Raw genomic sequence first — 20,659 nt, 5'->3', positions numbered from 1 at the left:
CAATTGTAAACATAGCATCAGCAAAGGCAAAAAGTCAGGGGGCAACCATGCCAAGGAGGCATTTCCTTACAGTTACCCCCTGACTTTTTGCCTTTGCTGATGCTATGTTTTGAATTGAAAGTGTGCTGAGGCCTGCTAACCAGGCCCCAGCACCAGTGTTCTTTCCCTAACCTGTACTTTTGTTTTCACAATTGGCACACCCTGGCATCCAGGTAAGTCCCTTGTAACTGGTACCCCTGGTACCAACGGCCCTGATGCCAGGGAAGGTCTCTAAGGGCTGCAGCATATCTTATGCCACCCCGGGGACCCCTCACTCAGCACAGACACACTGCTTGCCAGCTTGTGTTTGCTGGTGAGGACAAAACGAGTAAGTCGACATGGCACTCCCCTCAGGGTGCCATGCCAACCTCACACTGCCTATGCAGTATAGATAAGTCACCCCTCTAGCAGGCCTTACAGCCCTAAGGCAGGGTGCACTATACCATAGGTGAGGGCACCAGTGCATGAGCACTGTGCCCCTACAGTGTCTAAGCCAAACCTTAGACATTGTAAGTGCAGGGTAGCCATAAGAGTATATGGTCTGGGAGTCTGTCATACACGAACTCCACAGCACCATAATGGCTACACTGAAAACTGGGAAGTTTGGTATCAAACTTCTCAGCACAATAAATGCACACTGATGCCAGTGTACATTTTATTGTGAAATACACCCCAGAGGGCACCTTAGAGGTGCCCCCTGAAACCTTAACCAACTACCTGTGTAGGCTGACTGGTTCTAGCAGCCTGCCACACTCGAAACATGTTGCTGGCCACATGGGGAGAGTGCCTTTGTCACTCTGTGGCTAGTAACAAAGCCTGCACTGGGTGGAGATGCTTATCACCTCCCCTGTGCAGGAGCTGTAACACCTGGCGGTGAGCCTCAAAGGCTCACCCCCTTTGTTACAGCGCCACAGGGCATTCCAGCTAGTGGAGTTGCCCACCCCCTCCGGCCACGGCCCCACTTTTGGCTGCAAGGCCGGAGGAGATAATGAGAAAAACAAGGAGGAGTCACTGACCAGTCAGGACAGCCCCTAAGGCAACCTGAGGTGAAGTGACTCTGACTTTTAGGAATCCTCCATCTTGCAGATGGAGGATCCCCCCAATAGGGATAGGAATGTGACCTCCTCCCCTTGGGAGGAGGCACAAAGAGGGTGTAGCCACCCTCAGGGCTAGTAGCCATTGGCTACTGCCCTCCCTGACCTAAACACACCCCTAAATTCTGTATTTAGGGGCTCCCCTGAACCTAGGAACTCAGATTCCTGCAACCTAAGAAGAAGAGGACTGCTAAGCTGAAAAACCCTGCAGAGAAGACGGAGACACCAACTGCCTTGGCCCCAGCTCTACCGGCCTGTCTCCCCCCTTTGGAAGAAAACTGCTCCAGCGACGCTTTCCCCAGGAACAGTGACCTCTGAATCCTCAGAGGACTGCCCTGCTCTAAAAGGACCAAGAAACTCCCGAGAACAGCGGCCCTGTTCACCCAAGACTGCAACTTTGTTTCCAAAGAAGCAACTTAAAGACAACTGCATTTCCCGCCAGAAGCGTGAGACTTGCAACTCTGCACCCGACGCCCCCGGCTCGACTGGTGGAGAAACAACACATCAGGGAGGACTCCCCTACGACTCCGAGACTGTGAGTAACCAAAGTTGTCCCCCCTGTGCCCCCACAGCGACGCCTGCAGAGGGAATCCCGAGGCTCCCCCTGACCGCGACTGCCTGACTCTCAGATCCCGACGCCTGGAAAAGACCCTGCACCCGCAGCCCCCAGGACCTGAAGGATCGAAACTCCAGTGCAGGAGTGACCCCCAGGAGGCCCTCTCCCTTGCCCAGGTGGTGGCTACCCCGAGGAGTGCCTCCCTTGCCTGCCTGCCTCACTAAAGAGACCCCTTGGTCTCCCATTGATTCCTATTACAAACCTGACGCTTGTTTGCACACTGCACCCGGCCGCCCCCGCGCTGCTGAGGGTGTACTTTCTGTGTGGACTTGTGTTCCCCCCGGTGCCCTACAAAACCCCCCAGGTCTGCCCTCCGAAGACGCGGGTACTTACCTGCTGGCAGACCGGAACCGGGGCACCCCCTTCTCCATTGAAGCCTATGCGTTTTGGGCACCACTTTGAACTCTGCACCTGACCGGCCCTGAGCTGCTGGTGTGGTAACTTTGCGGTTGCTCTGAACCCCCAACGGTGGGCTACCTTGGACCCAAACTTGAACCCCGTAGGTGGTTTACTTACCTGCAAGAACTAACAATTACTTACCCCCCCCAGGAACTGTTGAAAATTGCACTGTCTAGTTTTAAAATAGCTATATGTGTTTTATTTGAAAAGTATATGTGCTATTGTGATTATTCAAAGTTCCTAAAGTACTTACCTGCATACCTTTCATGCAAAGTATTGCATGTAGAATTTGAACCTGTGGTTCTTAAAATAAACTAAGGAAAGATATTATTCTATACAAAAACCTATTGGCCTGGAATTGTCTCCGAGTGTGTGTTCCTCATTTATTGCCTGTGTGTATGTACAACAAATGCTTAACACTACTCCTTTGATAAGCCTACTGCTCGACCACACTACCACAAAATAGAGCATTAGTGTTATCTCTTTTTGCCACTATCTTACCTCTAAGGGGAACCCTTGGACTCTGTGCCTACTATTCCTTACTTTGAAATAGTGCATACAGAGCCAACTTCCTACACCTGTCCATCACCACCCCAAGGGTACTGCCAAGAGCTCCTCCAGAAGGTCTTCCATCTTGATTCCAAGGTGGGCAGAAGCACCTGAGAGCATCGGAGTGGCTAGGTCAGGCAGATGACGTCAAAGCACCCCTGGATATGTGGTCACCTGGCTAGGTGACCAAACCCCCCCCCCCTTTGAGGGCTATTAAGGGTTTCTTTCTGGGGTAGGTCCTCAGATTCAGCTTGCAAGATTCCAGCAGGATTCCTCTTTTCCTCTACCTCTTCTTTGACTTCTGGCCACTGGGACTGCGACTGGACACTTCAGGAACAGACGGTGTGCAACCACGGCAAACTCTTTGCTTGCAACATTGTTTCCTCTGCTCCTTCCAGCTTCTGCAGCATTTTGCCCGGGTGTGCATTCTCTGTGGGCAACAAGTCTTCAGCCTGCGCGAGAAGGCAGAAGGAATCTCCCTTGGAGTGAAGAAATCACTTCCATGCATCCGCATGCACCAACTACGACGACCTGCTGCGTGGATCTCCTCTCATCCCGAGCTGCGTGGATCCTGCTTCACGGGTGGTGGTCTGGAGTGGTCCCCTCAGTCCTCTCTACTAGCTGTCCAACTTTGGTGGAGTTAATCCTTTGCCTTCCCACGCAGGTCACTACCCCTGTGCACACTGTCTATTGCAGCCATCAAGCCTTGTTGGCATATCCTCCAAGGGATCTTCAGGCTTTGTTTAGCCCCAGACCTCCTTCCCACAATGCACAGACCTCTGCGTGCTTCTCCTGCAGCATGAGCCCCTTCTCCATTTGTGCTGCGTGGCCTCCTCTGTGATTCCTGGTTCCTCTTCCGGTGGGTCTATTATGGGGGCTGTCTTTTCTTATTTGGTCTCTCTGCCTTGCTGAGGGTTCCCCTAGGACTCCCCTCATGGGTTGAGTCCTCCTGGACCTTGCTGGTCCCCTGCAGTTCAACTTTTGCTTCACTGAGTCTTCTGCCTTTTGCCAAATTTGTTGGTGGCTTTTCCACACCACTGACCGACTGCAATCATCCATCCAGCGTGGGACGTCAACTTCATTCCCCAGGAACTAATCACCGACTTCAGGGCTGCAGTGCTGACAGTGTTCATCCTACCGTCTACCAACTCCTGCAGCCGGGTGCGTAGTGGCTCCTGCCCCCACTGAACACTTTTGTGACTTCTGGACTTGGTCCCCTTCTTCCACAGGTCTTCCTCTTCAGAAATCTACTGCTGCTTTCTTGCAGTCTTGTCTGGGTGTTGCATTATCTTCTTTTTTTGTCCTTTTGGGATGCTTTGGGGAAAATCCACTCCTTTCGTCCTGGTCACTGGGATGACTGTGGTACTTACCTTTTGGGGTTTCTTAGTTCCTCCTGCTCCCCACTACACAGCCCACTTACCTCGATGGGGGTCCTTCACTTGCATTCCATTTTTTTAGTATATGGTTTGGGCTCCCCCTAGGGTCACTATTGTCTATTTGCTATTGCACTGTTTTCTATCACTTTCTGGGCCTATTGCTGTACATATCTAGTATGTTACCTCCTATTGGAGGGTTGCCTCTATAGTACTTTTTGGTAATTGTCACTAAAATAAAGTACCTTTATTTTTGCAACACGGAGTGTTTTCTTTCATGTGTGTAAGTGCTGTGTGACTACATTGGTATTGCATGAGCTTTGCATGTCTCCTAGATAAGCCTTGGCTGCTCAGCCACAGCTACCTCTAGAGAGCCTGGCTTCTAGACACTGCCTACATTTCACTGATAGGGAACCCTGGACCTGGTATAAGATGTAAGTATCATCCAGACACCAGGCCAGCTTCCTACAATAGTTGACTTACCTCCTGAAGATATTGGAGGTTTCCATAATTTACTTGAACTGGGTGCTAAAAGATTTGCACTCCCCAATGCCATCCAAGCAGATGGACTGTTTTTTATATGACTTTAAGAAGCTGTTCCAGAAAAGTGTGTTCTCCATGCCTGTTGTCAACTACTAATGGGAGGAAGGTTTGAATGTATTGCGAAATCCTGCTACAGTCACCTCAGTTCTTCCCCGACTTGACAAGAAGTATAAAGTCCAGAGGATGCTCCGGCCTGCCTAACTGGTCATCTGCACCCGGATTCAGTGATTGCTCAAGCAGCTCAAATACTATCTAAAAACTTCTTTACCCTAATTTCTGCACCTCCAGTGAAGGAGGGCAGATGTTTAGACAATATCGGGAAAAATTTCAGGTCTCAAAGTGAGGGCGGCCAACTCTCTGGTGGTGTGGGCAGATACGATACAGTTGTGGGATGATATCGCCCCATACATAGATCTGCTTCTAGAAGAGGCCTAGCTAGAGGCAAAAAAAGGTCTCGCAAGAGGGAGAGAGGAGATATGCTGAAATTATTGACTGTGCCATGGATATCGCCACCACCTCATTTTGTCAGCTTGCGGGTTCTGCTGTGCTCAGCAGACTAGGCTGGTTAAAGGCTACCTCCTTTTGCTCAGAAGTACAGAATAAGATCCTAGATCTCCCCTTTGATGGAGAAGCCTTGTTTGTCAAGCATGTTGATGAGGCTCTAGAGGAGATTAAGACTGACACCAAAACAACGAAATCACTTGGAACACTGCAGTTCAGGATGTCTTCCTTTCGCAGAGCCAGAGGACGCGGAATGTCTTTATATGGGGGATGCTATCAACAATAGATACCCCTCTTACACACCTACCTCCCAGCAGTTTCATCCACAATATATAGCCAAAGAGAAGCGGCGTACAACAAATTTGCACCCAGGGGGCAACTAGCCTGTCGGGGAAAAGTCTGTAGTCGCTGCCAATGACCTGTCCCAGGCTCCGGCTACCCCTAGCCCATCAGATTTCAGACTAGGAGACAGAATATCTACATGCCTCCATCGGTGGCAGGAGATAACTTTGGACCAATGGGTCTTAGATCTGGTTCAGTTCGGCCACACTGGAGTTTTTCCAGATTCCACCTCTCATCCCTCCACACACATCGATCCCCAAACAGCTCCTCTTAAACTACAGGGATTATATGTCCACCCTTGATCTGCAGGGTGCGTACTTTTGTATCCCTAGCCACCCTTCCCACAGGCAATTCCTAAGATTCACGGTAGCCAGCAGTCTTTACCAGTTTCGGGTTCTACCCTTTGGTCTGAAATCAACTCCCAGGATATTCACAAAGTGCCTGGCACCTGTAGCCGCATTCTTAAGAAAACAGAAGCACCAAGTCTTCCCGTGCTTGGACGACTGGCTCATCAAGGCAAAGTCCTCTCAAGCAGCACAGAAATCTCCAAGGGCGTGTATTGCTCTGTTCAACGAGCTTGGCCTCACTCTCAACTGGAGAAAGTCCAGTCCTCAGCCCTTGCGGACTACAACCTTTTTGGGGGGAAACCTGGACACCACATCCAACATAGCCTGTCCCACTGTGACAAAAACAAGATTGCATTGGCAAAAGCCATTCAGAAAAAAAGGTCTCTTTCAGTAAGCCTTTACAAGTCTTTATTAGGGATGATGTCCTCGTGCATCCCACTAGTACCGTTCTGCAAGATATAGGTGCGTCCCCTCCTGGAAGAGGTAAGCCTCCAATGGATTCAAACCACAGGCGGTTTCAACGATATTGTCCCAATCATTCCAGTCCTGGTCAAAACCTTAAATTTTGGTGGACTCAGCAAAAACACATCTCAATCGGCCTCTCCTTCCTCCCTCAACCATCTCCGTTAGTCATCACCACCAATGCCTCGCTGGATGGATAGGGAGTATACCCGAAAACAAACAAACAAACAAAAGGGAAATGCTTCAAGCATGTTAAAAATTTCACTTTCCCTGCATCACTGCTCATGGGGCTATCTCAGCTCCCTAAGCACCGAGGCAGGCGGGAGAGGTTTGTCGGAAAGGGGAGAATGTCCCCTTTCTAATGTTACCTCTCCCAAGTGGATCCCTGGAGGGCAATCCCCCAAGCAGGGATCCACCCACTAGGCCCCTGGAAGGGAAGAGCAGCTCCTTGGCAAGGGCTTTTGCTCCCCCTGAGAATTTTTGACGGTTAGTTTTTCTGCACCCCAGGGGCAAACATCCCGCTAGGACGCCAAGGATCTTTTTGTTTAGTTAGTGTAGGGCTGTCATGATGGCCCTGTCAATTCCCCCACCACAAGAACAAAATGGGTACAGTCTTTCAGCAGTCTTTCATAGTCTCCCCCGTCGCCCCTAGCCCCAGGGGCCATAGGCCCCCTAGGCACATGGTTGGGAATTGCAAAGTCCCACCCTATAAAAATGGGCACAGTCTTTCTGGGCTGATGAAGGTAATAGCCCCTGATCTCCCCCGGCCAGCAAGGGGTGGAGACGAGAGGGAGAAAGCCTACTAGGCACCAGAGATTGTTAGGAGTGGGGCTGCCCAGAATAGTCATGGCAATGCCCAGCTCCCACTATTCCACCCACCCCCATTCCAAATGGGCACCGTCTTTTTGCCCACCCTGCTGTCTAAAGCCTCTCATCCCAATGGCAAGGAAAAGGAGATTTCACTTTTTTGGGTGTTGATTTCTTATATGGGCCAGCAGAGTTTGGCTAACTCCCAATATCGTCTCACTTGCAATAGTGAGCGCCTACACTTTTTGGGCTTGGGTAGGCTGCTACTTGGAAACACTTACCAGACCCAGTCACTTCCAAAAAGTAAACATCTGGGGAAGTTCAGGGTGATGTGCTTCAATTGCGCCCGCCACCTTTTTTTTATTCACAATGCCATGCAAAACTCCTTGGCCTAAAATCACGCATTTTCCCTACATTTCTGTGATGGAAATTTACAGAATCTGCAGGAATCCACAAAATTCCTACCACTCAGCATTGCTCTACCTTTTCTGATTAAAAACTCTGCTCCACTTGTGTGGCTGCTCCTAGTTCCAGCAACTGGAACGGCAAACGCTCCCTTTGTCCTTGGTTTGATCCGTTCCTGTTGCTGCAGTATGCCCAGCCACACAGGTGGGACAGCATTTTTATTGACACAAGTGGGGCAATACTGGGTGGTAGTAATTTTGTGGCTTCCTTCAGATTCCAGAAGTTTCCATCACAGAAATGTAAGGAAAATGGGTGATTTCAGGAAAAGTGTGAGGTTTGCAGGGCGTTGTGGGTAAGAAAACTTAATGGGATCCATAAAGTCACAGTGTCCTCGATTTCCATAAGTGTCTAGTTTTAAAAAATGTACAGGTTGGCTAGGTTTCCTTAGGAGCCGGCTGAGGTAGGGTCCAAAATCTTGAGCTACCTACATTGGAAAAAGTGGGTCAGTTTTCCGTGGAAAAATGCTCTGCATACATGTTGTGCTTTGGGCAATTTCCTGTCACAGGCATTAAATCTACCCTCACAAGTGAGGTACCATTTTTAACGGGAGACTTGGGGGAATGTTGGGTGAAAGGAATCTTGTGGCTCCCCACAGTTTCCAGAACTTTCCATCACAAAAATGTGAGGAAAGCTTGTTTTTTCTCACCGTTTGAGGTTTGCAAGGTATTCTGGGTAAAAAAAAAAACTGGGAGAGCTGCACAAGTACGCCCACCCTGAATATCCCTACGTATCTAGTTTTAAAAAAAATTACAGGTTGGATAGCTTCCCTAGGTGCCGACTGAGCTAGAGCCCAAAATCCACAGCTAGGCACATTTAAAAAAACAAGTCAGTTTCCATTGGAAAAATGTGATGTGTCCACGTTGCGTTTTGGGGGTGTTTCCTGTTGCGGGCACTAGGCCTACCCACACAAGTGAGGTACCATTTTTATCAGGAGACTTGGGGGAACGCAGAATAGCAGACCAAGTATTATTACTAATGGTCTTTGTCTGCATATGCGCCTTCCAAATGTAAGACAGTGTGTAAGAAAGAAATCATTTTTAGAAATGCCCTGTTATTCACATGCTATTATGGGTACCCCCCCAAATACAGAGATGTGCAAATAACCACTGCTTTTAACTCCATATCTTGAGCCCATTACAGCAATACTTAGGTTTCAGTGATAGCTATTTTTCACTCTTGCTATTTTAACAAATGAATTGCTGTGTGAACGGTTAACAATGACAAATTATTGCAAGGTGCAGCTCAATTATTGGCTCAGGGAAAATAGGGTTCTTGGTGAACCTAGAAGCCCGATATATCTCTGCAACCAAAATGGTCCAGTGAACGCTCCAGTATATTGCTTTTGAAAATCTGCCATAGTTGGAAGAAGTTACAGATGAAAAAGTAAACACAAATTGCGGGTGGGGGAGGTTCAACTCAATTTGAATAATATTTTTTTTAATTTCAACTGTTACTTTGTATAGGAAAATCTTGAAGGATCTACACAAAGTATCCATTGTTGAATTCAGAATTTTGTCTACTTTTCAGAAATGGCTACCTTTCAGGGATCCACCATTGCTTTCAGACCCATTTCTACCATTATCTGGAAGGATTTTGAAAGCACAAAGAATAGGAAACATTGGCTGTCACAGTTAAATGCGAAAATATTGTTGAAAATTTTGTTTTTTTTATTCAAGTCTGCCTGTTTCTGAAAGCTGGAAGATGGTGATTTTAGGTTCGCAGTCCCCTTGTTGATGCCATTTGCAGGGGAAAAAACTGATTCTTTCTTCTGCAGCAATTTTTCAGATTCCTCCCTCCTGACCCCCCTCCCCGAAAAAATCCAAATTTGAGCTGTATTGTAGCTAAGTTCTCAGTCCCCTCGAGGGGAATCAAAAGGCCAGAAATTTGGCATGGATAGCTTATGTGAACAAAAAGTTATGGGGGCCTAAGCGTGAACTACCCCAAATAGCCAAAACAAAAGCACAGGAGGGGAGAAAGGCTTAGCAGCAAAGGGGTTAATATGAATGTTTGGTTTGGTCTGTCGCCGGCGCACCTTCTTCAGTGCAGTAGTTGCCCCATTTAAAACAGCCATTCTTTTATTCAACTCTGCCCGTGTCCTACGCCAGCTCGAGCTGTCAAGAGCCTTGCGTTCATCTTTGACTCACCTTCACTTTCGCCACTGATGGTTAAAGCCACAGCATCCTGCTTTCGTCAAATTGAAGACTTCCAGTAAAATGTTACCACATTTTTCGATCATTAAAGCATTAGTGTGCTCTAATTTCAACTACGCCAATGCTTTGTATATTGCCTTTCTTCATTGTCAACTATAGTGACTTCCGTTGATGCTCAACTGTGCAGGTCAACGTATACTTAACTAGTTCTGCTCACATTTCTTGATATCTGTATTTGCTCCGCTGGTAGCCAGTGAAGAGGGGTATCATCTAACGTCTCTGCATTTGCTCGTAATTCTGTTCTCCTACATTTAATAAGTAGCCAGAGTAATCTGTCTAAAGGAACCAACTGAAAGCACGGTTGTTTACTCTTTTATATTGCAGCTCAGTTTCTTTCAGTGCCAGGACACACTATTTGTGCACTGTATAAAACTTAAAATAATAATACAAAGAGGCAGTAGGAAAAGGCCAATCTGACCATATAGGTGGCCCTCTTCTCCACATGTCGGAGAATGTAAGGCTCTTCACTCGCTGAACTCTCATACCATTTTAGGAGTAAACAGCTTTTTTTCGTTAAGCCTCTTTGCTGTACAGCACTTGTTCATGTTTCTGAATATTGCTCCTCAATGATATGCCTCGAGGCTTTCTCAAGAATCACAGCTGCATCTGTCTGTTTCCTTTGTTGCAGGTACCAGATTGAAGTGAACCGCGTTCCTGCTGGTAACTGGGTCCTTATTGAGGGAGTGGACCAGCCTATTGTTAAGACTGCAACTATTACAGAGCCCAGAGGCAACGAGGAGGTAAAGCGTCTGAGAGAAAGTGCACATTTTTATTCGAGCAGTGTAGCATGCTGTCGGGAACAGTATATACCTGCATTTTCCAGAGCCAGGCTGTTGAATTGCTAGAACAGCTCTTGCAATGCCCATTACTAGCTGTCGGATTTAATTTTTTGCTCATTCACCATTTTTAAATATTTTACTTTTTAACTCCTCTACAGGCACAGATTTTCCGACCATTAAAGTTTAACACTACTTCGGTTATCAAAATTGCTGTGGAGCCTGTCAATCCCTCAGAGCTGCCCAAGATGTTGGATGGGTTAAGAAAAGTCAACAAAAGCTACCCGTCCCTCACCACGAAGGTTAGTGCTGGAAGTAAAATAGTCACTGCCTGGGGTGTTGTGACCTGGACACATACTGTGTACAGAGTTGGCATCCTGGGACTGCAGTAAGTGGTTACATTGTCTAGGGATTAAAGGGTATCAACGCAGAACTCTGTCTCTAGGTGATCACATCAGCTACTAATTTGTGTACTACATTCTCAAAGTTTGATTTGCAGAACAGGGCTGCTTTTTTTTTTTTTTTTTTTTTTTTTTAACAAAAACATTTTCTTCCTAAATTATACTTAGTGAGCCGCCTTCTGATGCAGACTGGTACCTCTTATGCTGTGTGCTCCTCCAAGCAGAGCCCCCTTCCCAGGGTTTTGTCCTTTCAGCTTTCATACTGACATATTATATTGAGCATATAGACCTGTGGTGCAAGGGCAGCAATATTGATATATGTTGCTAGTAGGTTTAGGTACAAGAATACATAATTGTAACCTAAACTTATTGAAAACAATTAATCACACTGGGAGCACTTCCGCATGAATGTCAATTATTAATTGTACATAGTATGAGTATGAACTAATGTATTATTGAATGCAGTTCCAGTATAATTTATTTTGAGTGCTCACAGTCCACATCATTGTTTTCATATTGATAACTAGAAGCGATGCCTTCAGCTATGGAACATCTGATAATTTTATGATGCACTGCTTTCAAGTTCTCCAGCAGTAAATACCCCTCTCAGTATTCTATAAATGACTTAGTAGTGTAGCGATAATGTGAGTTTAATTTCACCTCAAATGGCAGGCAGCCTGTAGCCCCAGGTTTGTGCTCACCGGTAGTTATTTTCTTTGTTATAGGTGGAGGAATCAGGAGAGCATGTCATCCTGGGTACAGGAGAGCTGTACCTGGACTGTGTGATGCACGATTTACGGAAGATGTACTCTGAAATTGATATCAAGGTGAGGAACTGGAACAATGCATGATCTTTCCAAAAAGAATTCTAGTCTCTGCCTTCCTCATGCCACTCCTTCCCCACCTGTCATGTAACAAGCATTGGTGAAACCAAATTGCCTTTGACAGTGGTCTATGGTCAAGCTGTAAGTCATCCCAGATGCTGTGCAGCTTGATTACATAAGAAAAAAAACAAGCCTATGATGCAGCCACTTTTTTTCTTCTTTTTATTTTCTAATTCGGGTTGGCCCAGCAAATAATGCACTTTTTCCCTGTGGGGATCGAGCAGCAAATGTAACAGGGAGGGGGGAGAGCAACACAGCTCCCACTGAGAGAAAGCAACATGGAGCACTGGGGTAGGGAAGAAAGCAATCGGATGCGATAGAGAGCACTGTGTAGCTGGGCCCGGGGGGACTCACACATGGGTATGCATATCACAGAGGGTGCACAAGAGAAACACATGGGTGGCAGAGAGCAGCACTACATGCTGGGGAGGGGAGCACACACACACACCAATGGAGAGAGTAAACGAACAAAAAGTTGTACTTGAAAAGTAAGCAGTGGAAGGCCACACGTCCATTCCTCAGGGGTAGGGACAAGTTTAAGAAGAGTAAGTAAAGCCCAAACAAGGCAACCTATAAGAAACAAGCATTGAGACGGACATGACGTACCAATGGTGAACAATTTGCGGGCTGTAAACCCAGTAAGCTGACAATATATCTTATACCAGACAGCACATTTTCTGTCTAGTAGGCGAGAGCAAAAACCATCATCATTTGACAAACCCACTGTCCCTTTTATAGTTTTTTCTTCTTCGTCTCTCTACATGACCTGCCATTTCCCTTACAAATGGTCTTAATTCTCAGTCAGGGCCCTAAACTGCCAGCCTTACTTTCACTATTGAATTAGCTTCAAGTTCACACATGTTCTGCCGTAAGTTCCATGCTGGAATTTACAAGCCTAATCATGAGAATGCAGAACTACAACTCCCACAGTTCAAAGCTGTAGTGTCTGCAAAGCCACGAGTCTCTAGCGGTGCCACACATGACCCTTTGGCATTTTTGGATAAGCTTTCATATCACAAACAGCTAGACCCTTGTCGAGGTTAGCAACAATTTTCTCCTGCCATTTTCATCACTCTCCTCATATAGTGTGCATGCCGGTATTATGCTCATCCCGTATATCCTACTGTCACTCTCCTAATTACCCCGCCACCCACCTTCTAATTTATATGGGTGGATGTTCACAAAGGGTCGTGAGATGTGAGGTATTTGGTACCTTTTTATGAAGAAGGTTACGGGATATTGTTTGACACAGTGTAGATAACACTTTATATGAACTGAATATTAGCACGTGAAATAAAAAAAAAAGAATTTAAATAAAAAGATGTAATCTAGGGTAGGCTGCAGTACACTTTTCATAAGATGACCTGGGTACCAAAGACTTTCCACCTAAACTTTTCTTTCCCTTTTTAAAGTTTGCATGGCAAATTCTTAAGGCAGTCTGTCCTTCTCCACTGCATTTTTTGGCAGTGTCCCTACATGCAAGCTTTGTTACATGCTGTGGCATGCTTCCCAGGGCTGCTCTTTATCCCTGACTTACTGGGCAAACTGCTCCTTCATACAGAACGTTTTACGGTCACACCTGACTTTGTTCCTTAATAGTGGTTGGGCATCTGCCATGATTAGTCTGGTCATCAACACCTGGCTTATGTGAGAACTTGTGTCCTCCTTTGCCCTCAAGCACCAGTAGGCCTGCTTCTCGTTTTAGAGAATACCCTCCCTCATCCTGGCTACCTCCTTGTTGGTCTTGGATTGAGAATACCTCCCTTATCATGGATACCTCCTTTCTCAAATTAACTAAACGCAGTATTTTATCTGTGGATCCTGTGACCCCTCCCAGGCTGTTTTACATTTCTTTGGCAATGATCTTTCATCACGTAGAGTTCAAAACGCCGTTGACTGTCTCCCATGAGCCATGTTTTGATTTTTTTCTAATAATATCTTAGCACCCACGTTGGAAGCTATTGTTTGTCCACTGGAAATATTCGCCCACAGTGTGTGCCATGTGCTATTTTTACATTGAGTGTTTGATTGCTTTCTACATAGTCTTTTTTCATTATAATATACTCTAAGACCACAGATTCCTGTTATCGTAAGCAGACCCTTGTTTTTCTACCTATTCACAAGAGATTTATGTACAAGTGTGTACAGATCCAGTAGAGACTGAGTTCAGTGAGTTCAGGGAAATGAGATTGAGATCTTGTTCCATGCAACAAGGTCACTTAAATGATAGATGAAAATGGCAATTTTGCTGGGCAAGTTCCAAAAATGACTGACTGTAGATAAAGAATACCTTAATTGACAAATTCAGCCAAGTTATACCTGCTGGTCTCTAGCATCTGCTTTATTTGAGTTACTCACTTAGTTTGCGATCTTTTTTTGATGCCCTTGGTCGATAAACCGTTCTGTCAAATGTTTGAAATGTTCAGTAGTGGAAACTTATTTCCTCCTTTACTTTTCATGGAACGTAATATTCAGGAATGTTTTGTGAAACCCTTTTTAGGTTTCACTTGCATGTGCGCTTGCGCAATGTGCTTGCGAAATCTTTTGTTGATTTAAAAACAAAAAATAAATAAAATAAAATCTTATAAGAGGCTTGGAAAGCGATCCTTACTTACCCGAATACACCATTGGCTTAGTCTCAACTCTCTAATTTATGTGCCTCTGATTGACCAGCACGTCGTCTCCTTTCACTTCCTGCTCTCTGCTGCTTTGTCGTCTTCCTGCTGTCCATGCTGTCGGGTGGATTCTTGACTAAATACTGTAGGAAGCTGGCCCGGTGTGTGGTGGGTAGCTATGGGACTTTAACCAGGTCTAGGGTTCCCCTATCAGTGAAATGTAGGCAGTGTCTAGAAGCCAGGCTCTCCAGAAGTAGCTGTGGATGAGCAACAAAGGCTTTCTAGGAATATTGTCCACCCCATCCCTTTCAACAGGAACCCCAACCACTGGAAGTGGAATTAGGGGGGCCTTTGGGGTGCCAGTCTTGTCACTGAAAGTGAGGGACACGTCTGTCCCAAGTTTTGCTTTGCCAGAGGTGACCTCCTAGGCTAATGTCATGTGCAAGGGTCAACAGAAATTCTCTGTATTGCAGAGGGACCACTAACCTCCTGGTGGCACCAGGTGTGGATTCCCTTGACTCTGAGTACAAGAGGTTGTCTTCCCAATACACCTTATAGGTGCCACTGACATCCCCTGCATCTTGAATGACAGCTTGCTGCCTCAAGCCCTCCAGTGTGGGACAAGTCTTTTGTGCCATACTAAATTCCTCTCTGGCTGGCCCCCTGCACCTAAGAGCTCAACTGTGTCAGCTTGCAGGGCTTCTGGTGTAGGTTCTGTCAAGGGAGTGGATTCTTCCCCCTCTGGGGTGGAATCCTCATTGGAGGATGGAGTAGGGGGCAGCTTTTTGCCCTTTCTGATCTTAGGTTTGGGAAGTTCTTTGACCATTGTTCCAGGCTCCACGGTTCCCTGATCTTTGTTTCTTTGCCTGTGCTCTGGTCAAGGCAAAAATATGCCCTGGGGTGCACAGCATTGCTGCATGGGCCTCTAACTCCACTTCAGCCCAATCTGAAGTCTCCAAGTTGTTCCCTAGTTGACACTTTACAGGTAGGTCTATGGACACCATGACTTTCTTAGGACCAGTAACCCCACCTGAAATCAACAACTGCCATGGGGTGGCACACAGTGTTGTATGGGCATCAGTCACTTGGTACTGGTTACCAAGTAGTTGTTGATCAGGGGACACCAGTCCCTGTAGGCCTCAGCCTCAATACCATTTATCCGAGGATGCTGCCTGTACTTACCCATGTTAAGGGGACAGGCAGCAAGGGTGGCAAAATCAATTCCCTTATCAGAGACTAAAACTATCTCAGTGGTGTCTCTGACTAAACCAGCCCCCACTACATGACCTAAAGTGAGCCCAGCTACACACTTAGACTGACTACTGTTAGTCCTCCTACAACTGCTATTGCTAGGGGCACTAGAATTAGAACTGGGGTTGGTAGAAGTAGTGGTTGGCTTGGTGCCTTTCTTAAGACAGGAGCTGTCTCCTGGCCTATTGACTTTGTTTTTACAAACATAGCACCAAGGCCTTTTTTTAAACTAGAGGACGAGGTTTTAGACCCACCCCCAGAAGAGATTTGTGGGCCCTATGAAAACTCCTTACTTTTGTCTGTCCCCACCCTTGTCCTGAGACTTACCTGCTTCCTTTTTTTTCTTGTGGTCACCCCCTGTATGAGCTTTCCTGCTCACCCTGGTGCGGACCCATTTCTCTGTCTTCTTTTCCAATTCTTGGGGAGTGGTCAGATCAGGGTCCACCAAGTATTGATGGAACAAATCAGACACACAGTTGTTCAAAATATGCTCTCTCAAGATAAGATTGTATAAGCTCTGAAAGTCGCTGAATTTGCTGCAAAGCAACCAGCCTTCCAGAGCTTTAACAGAACAGTCCACAAAATCCACCCAGTCAAGGGAGGACTCTTTCCTGGTCTCCCTGAACTTAATTCTGTATTGTTCGGTGGTGAGACCAAACCCATCTAGGAGTGTAGATTTTAAAACTGAGTAGTTGTCTGCATCTTCGTCCCTGACAGTGAGGAGTCTATCCCTCCCCTTGTCAGAGAAGGAGAGACACAAGATAATAACCAACTGTCTCTGAGGGACCCTTTGTACCTTACTGGCCCTCTCCAGAGCAGTGGACGACTTGTATATGTCATCCCCACCTTGCAGGGGAGAATAACCGTGTTGAGGTTTTTGGGGTCAAGAGTCTGCCCTGACCCTAGGCTCCCTGAAACTAAAGCTGCTGCCCTCATGGGGTGCTAATTCCAATCTCTCTCTCTCTCTCTCTCTCTTTTCTCTCTCTCTCTCTTTCTCTTTCTCTCTCTCTCTCTCTCTTTCTCTCTCTCTCTCTCTCTTTCTCTCTCTCTCTTTCTCTCTCTCTCTTTCTCTCTCTCTTTCTCTCTCTCTCTTTCTCTCTCTCTCTCTCTCTCTCTCTCTTTCTCTCTCTCTCTTTCTCTCTCTCTCCCCTGTCAAGGCCTCCCTGTCTAGGGCTCGCTGCTGCTGTAGTCTCAGCTGCCTGAGTTCCCTATCTAGGGAATCTTCTCCTGGAGTAGAAGTGTGTGCCCTCAGTTACTGAGGGAGACATGAGAGTGAGCAAAGAAGGATCTCTCCCTATTCTTAGTTACTCTATCAACTAACCCTCTGGTCACAAAAAGGGGCCTACTGGAATGGTACCAAGTCCAGAGGTCGCCAGAGTGTCCGGTGGTGGCAGGAGACACTACCCCACCCGTCTGTTGTTGCAGGAGTTGGTCAACGGTAGGACCAAGATGGTCCGCAATGCAGCCCTGGAGTCAGTGAAGAGTTCCTGGAGGATGCAGTCGACTTCCCACATCGGATAGAAGATGGCATAATCGGTCAGTGGAGTGGAAAAGCCACTAACAGATCTTGGCAACGGCAGAAGTTGCAATAAAGCCAAAAGTGGAGCTGCCAGTGACCAGCAAGGTCCAGAAGGACTCATCCCACGGGGCAAGGCCAGCGAGTCCACAGAAGAAAGGGCAGCCCCCACAGGAGACCCACTGGAAGAGGAACCAGGAGTCAGAGGAGCCCATGCAGCACAACTGGAGAAGGGTCCGAAACTGCAGAAGATTACTGTAGGAAGTTGGCTCTGTATGTACTATTTCAAAGTAAGGAATAGCATGCACAGAGTCCAAGGGTTCCCCTTAGAGGTAAAATAGTGGTAAAAATAGATAATACTAATGCTCTATTTTGTGGTAGTGTGGTCGAGCAGTAGGCTTATCCAAGGAGTAGTGTTAAGCATTTGTTGTACATACACATAGACAATAAATGAGGTACACACACTCAGAGACAAATCCAGCCAATAGGTTTTGTTATAGAAAAATAGCTTTTCTTAGTTTATTTTAAGAACCACAGGTTCAAATTTAACATGTAATATCTTGTTTGAAAGGGACCCTTTGTACCTTACTGGCCCTCTCCAGAGCAGTGGACGACTTGTATATGTCATCCCCACCTTGCAGGGGAGAATAACCGTGTTGAGGTTTTTGGGGTCAAGAGTCTGCCCTGACCCTAGGCTCCCTGAAACTAAAGCTGCTGCCCTCATGGGGTGCTAATTCCAATCTCTCTCTCTCTCTCTCTCTCTCTCTTTCTCTCTCTCTCTCTCTCTCTCTCTTTCTCTCTCTCTCTCTCTCTCTCTCTTTCTCTTTCTCTTTCTCTCTCTCTTTCTCTTTCTCTCTCTCTCTCTCTCTCTCTTTTCTCTCTCTCTTTCTCTTTCTCTCTCTCTCTTTCTCTCTCTCTTTCTCTCTCTCTTTCTCTCTCTCTCTTTCTCTCTCTCTCTTTCTCTCTCTCTCTTTCTCTCTCTCTCTTTCTCTCTCTCTCTTTCTCTCTCTCTCCCCTGTCAAGGCCTCCCTGTCTAGGGCTCGCTGCTGCTGTAGTCTCAGCTGCCTGAGTTCCCTATCTAGGGAATCTTCTCCTGGAGTAGAAGTGTGTGCCCTCAGTTACTGAGGGAGACATGAGAGTGAGCAAAGAAGGATCTCTCCCTATTCTTAGTTACTCTATCAACTAACCCTCTGGTCACAAAAAGGGGCCTACTGGAATGGTACCAAGTCCAGAGGTCGCCAGAGTGTCCGGTGGTGGCAGGAGACACTACCCCACCCGTCTGTTGTTGCAGGAGTTGGTCAACGGTAGGACCAAGATGGTCCGCAATGCAGCCCTGGAGTCAGTGAAGAGTTCCTGGAGGATGCAGTCGACTTCCCACATCGGATAGAAGATGGCATAATCGGTCAGTGGAGTGGAAAAGCCACTAACAGATCTTGGCAACGGCAGAAGTTGCAATAAAGCCAAAAGTGGAGCTGCCAGTGACCAGCAAGGTCCAGAAGGACTCATCCCACGGGGCAAGGCCAGCGAGTCCACAGAAGAAAGGGCAGCCCCCACAGGAGACCCACTGGAAGAGGAACCAGGAGTCAGAGGAGCCCATGCAGCACAACTGGAGAAGGGTCCGAAACTGCAGAAGATTACTGTAGGAAGTTGGCTCTGTATGTACTATTTCAAAGTAAGGAATAGCATGCACAGAGTCCAAGGGTTCCCCTTAGAGGTAAAATAGTGGTAAAAATAGATAATACTAATGCTCTATTTTGTGGTAGTGTGGTCGAGCAGTAGGCTTATCCAAGGAGTAGTGTTAAGCATTTGTTGTACATACACATAGACAATAAATGAGGTACACACACTCGGAGACAAATCCAGCCAATAGGTTTTGTTATAGAAAAATAGCTTTTCTTAGTTTATTTTAAGAACCACAGGTTCAAATTTAACATGTAATATCTTGTTTGAAAGGTATTGCAGGTAAGTACATTAGGAACTTTGAATCATTTCAATTGCATGTATACTTTTCAAGTTATTCACAAATAGCTATTTTAAAAGTGGACACTTAGTGCAATTTTCACAGTTCCTGGGGGAGGTAAGTTTTTGTTAGTTTTACCAGGTAAGTAAGACACTTACAGGGTTCAGTTCTTGGTCCAAGGTAGCCCACCGTTGGGGGTTCAGAGCAACCCCAAAGTCACCACACCAGCAGCTCAGGGCCGGTCAGGTGCAGAGTTCAAAGTGGTGCCCAAAACGCATAGGCTAGAATGGAGAGAAGGGGGTGCCCCGGTTCCGGTCTGCTTGCAGGTAAGTACCCGCGTCTTCGGAGGGCAGACCAGGGGGGTTTTGTAGGGCACCGGGGGGGACACAAGCCCACACAGAAATTTCACCCTCAGCAGCGCGGGGGCGGCCGGGTGCAGTGTAGAAACAAGCGTTGGGTTTGCAATGTTAGTCTATGAGAGATCAACGGATCTCTTCAGCGCTGCAGGCAGGCAAGGGGGGGCTTCCTCGGGGAAACCTCCACTTGGGCCAGGGAGAGGGACTCCTGGGGGTCACTTCTCCAGTGGAAGTCCGGTCCTGGGGGCTGCGGGTGCAGAGTCTTTTCCAGGCGTCGGGACTTAGGTTTCAGAGAGTCGCAGACAGGGGAAGCCTCGGGATTCCCTCTGCAGGCGGCGCTGTGGGGGCTCAGGGGGGACAGGTTTTGGTACTCACAGTCGTAGAGTAGTCCGGGGGTCCTCCCTGAGGTGTTGGTTCTCCACCAGCCGAGTCGGGGTCGCCGGGTGCAGTGTTGCAAGTCTCACGCTTCTTGCGGGGAGTTGCAGGGTTCTTTAAGGCTGCTTCTTGAAACAAAGTTGCAGTCTTTTTGGAGCAGGTCCGCTGTCCTCGGGAGTTTCTTGTCGTCGTCGAAGCAGGGCAGTCCTCAGAGGATTCAGAGGTCGCTGGTCCCTTTGGAAGGAGTCACTGGAGCAGAGTTCTTTGGAAGGCAGGAGACAGGCCGGTGAGTTTCTGGAGCCAAAGCAGTTGTTGTCTTCTGGTCTTCCTCTGCAGGGGTTTTCAGCTGGGCAGTCCTTCTTCTTGTTGTTGCAGGAATCTAAATTCTTAGGTTCAGGGGAGCCCTTAAATACTAAATTTAAGGGCGTGTTTAGGTCTGGGGGGTTAGTAGCCAATGGCTACTAGCCCTGAGGGTGGGTACACCCTCTTTGTGCCTCCTCCCAAGGGGTGGGGGTCACATCCCTAATCCTATTGGGGGAATCCTCCAACTGCAAGATGGAGGATTTCTAAAAGTCAGAGTCACCTCAGCTCAGGACACCTTAGGGGCTGTCCTGACTGGCCAGTGACTCCTCCTTGTTTTTCTCATTATCTCTCCTGGACTTGCCGCCAAAAGTGGGGGCTGGGTCCAGGAGGCGGGCATCTTCACTAGCTGGAGTGCCCTGGGGCATTGTAACACGAAGCTTGAGCCTTTGAAGCTCACTGCTAGGTGTTACAGTTC

General features: G+C 47.2%; 1 protein-coding gene across 2 annotated transcripts in view; it reads left to right on the top strand.

Moving 5' to 3' along the window:
• EFTUD2 (elongation factor Tu GTP binding domain containing 2) overlaps positions 1–20,659 on the top strand; it is a 346,977-nt gene that overhangs the window by 231,781 nt on the left and 94,537 nt on the right. For both annotated transcript variants that reach the window (XM_069237938.1, XM_069237936.1), the window contains exons 17-19: positions 10,376–10,487; positions 10,685–10,825; positions 11,650–11,751. In XM_069237938.1, the coding sequence (XP_069094039.1) occupies positions 10,376–10,487; positions 10,685–10,825; positions 11,650–11,751 (355 nt within the window). The remainder of the gene's footprint in view (positions 1–10,375; positions 10,488–10,684; positions 10,826–11,649; positions 11,752–20,659) is intronic.

The sequence above is a fragment of the Pleurodeles waltl genome, chromosome 6, assembly GCF_031143425.1.
Source record: "Pleurodeles waltl isolate 20211129_DDA chromosome 6, aPleWal1.hap1.20221129, whole genome shotgun sequence".
Taxonomy (NCBI): domain Eukaryota; kingdom Metazoa; phylum Chordata; class Amphibia; order Caudata; family Salamandridae; genus Pleurodeles; species Pleurodeles waltl.
This window is presented reverse-complemented; position numbering and strand designations above follow the sequence as displayed.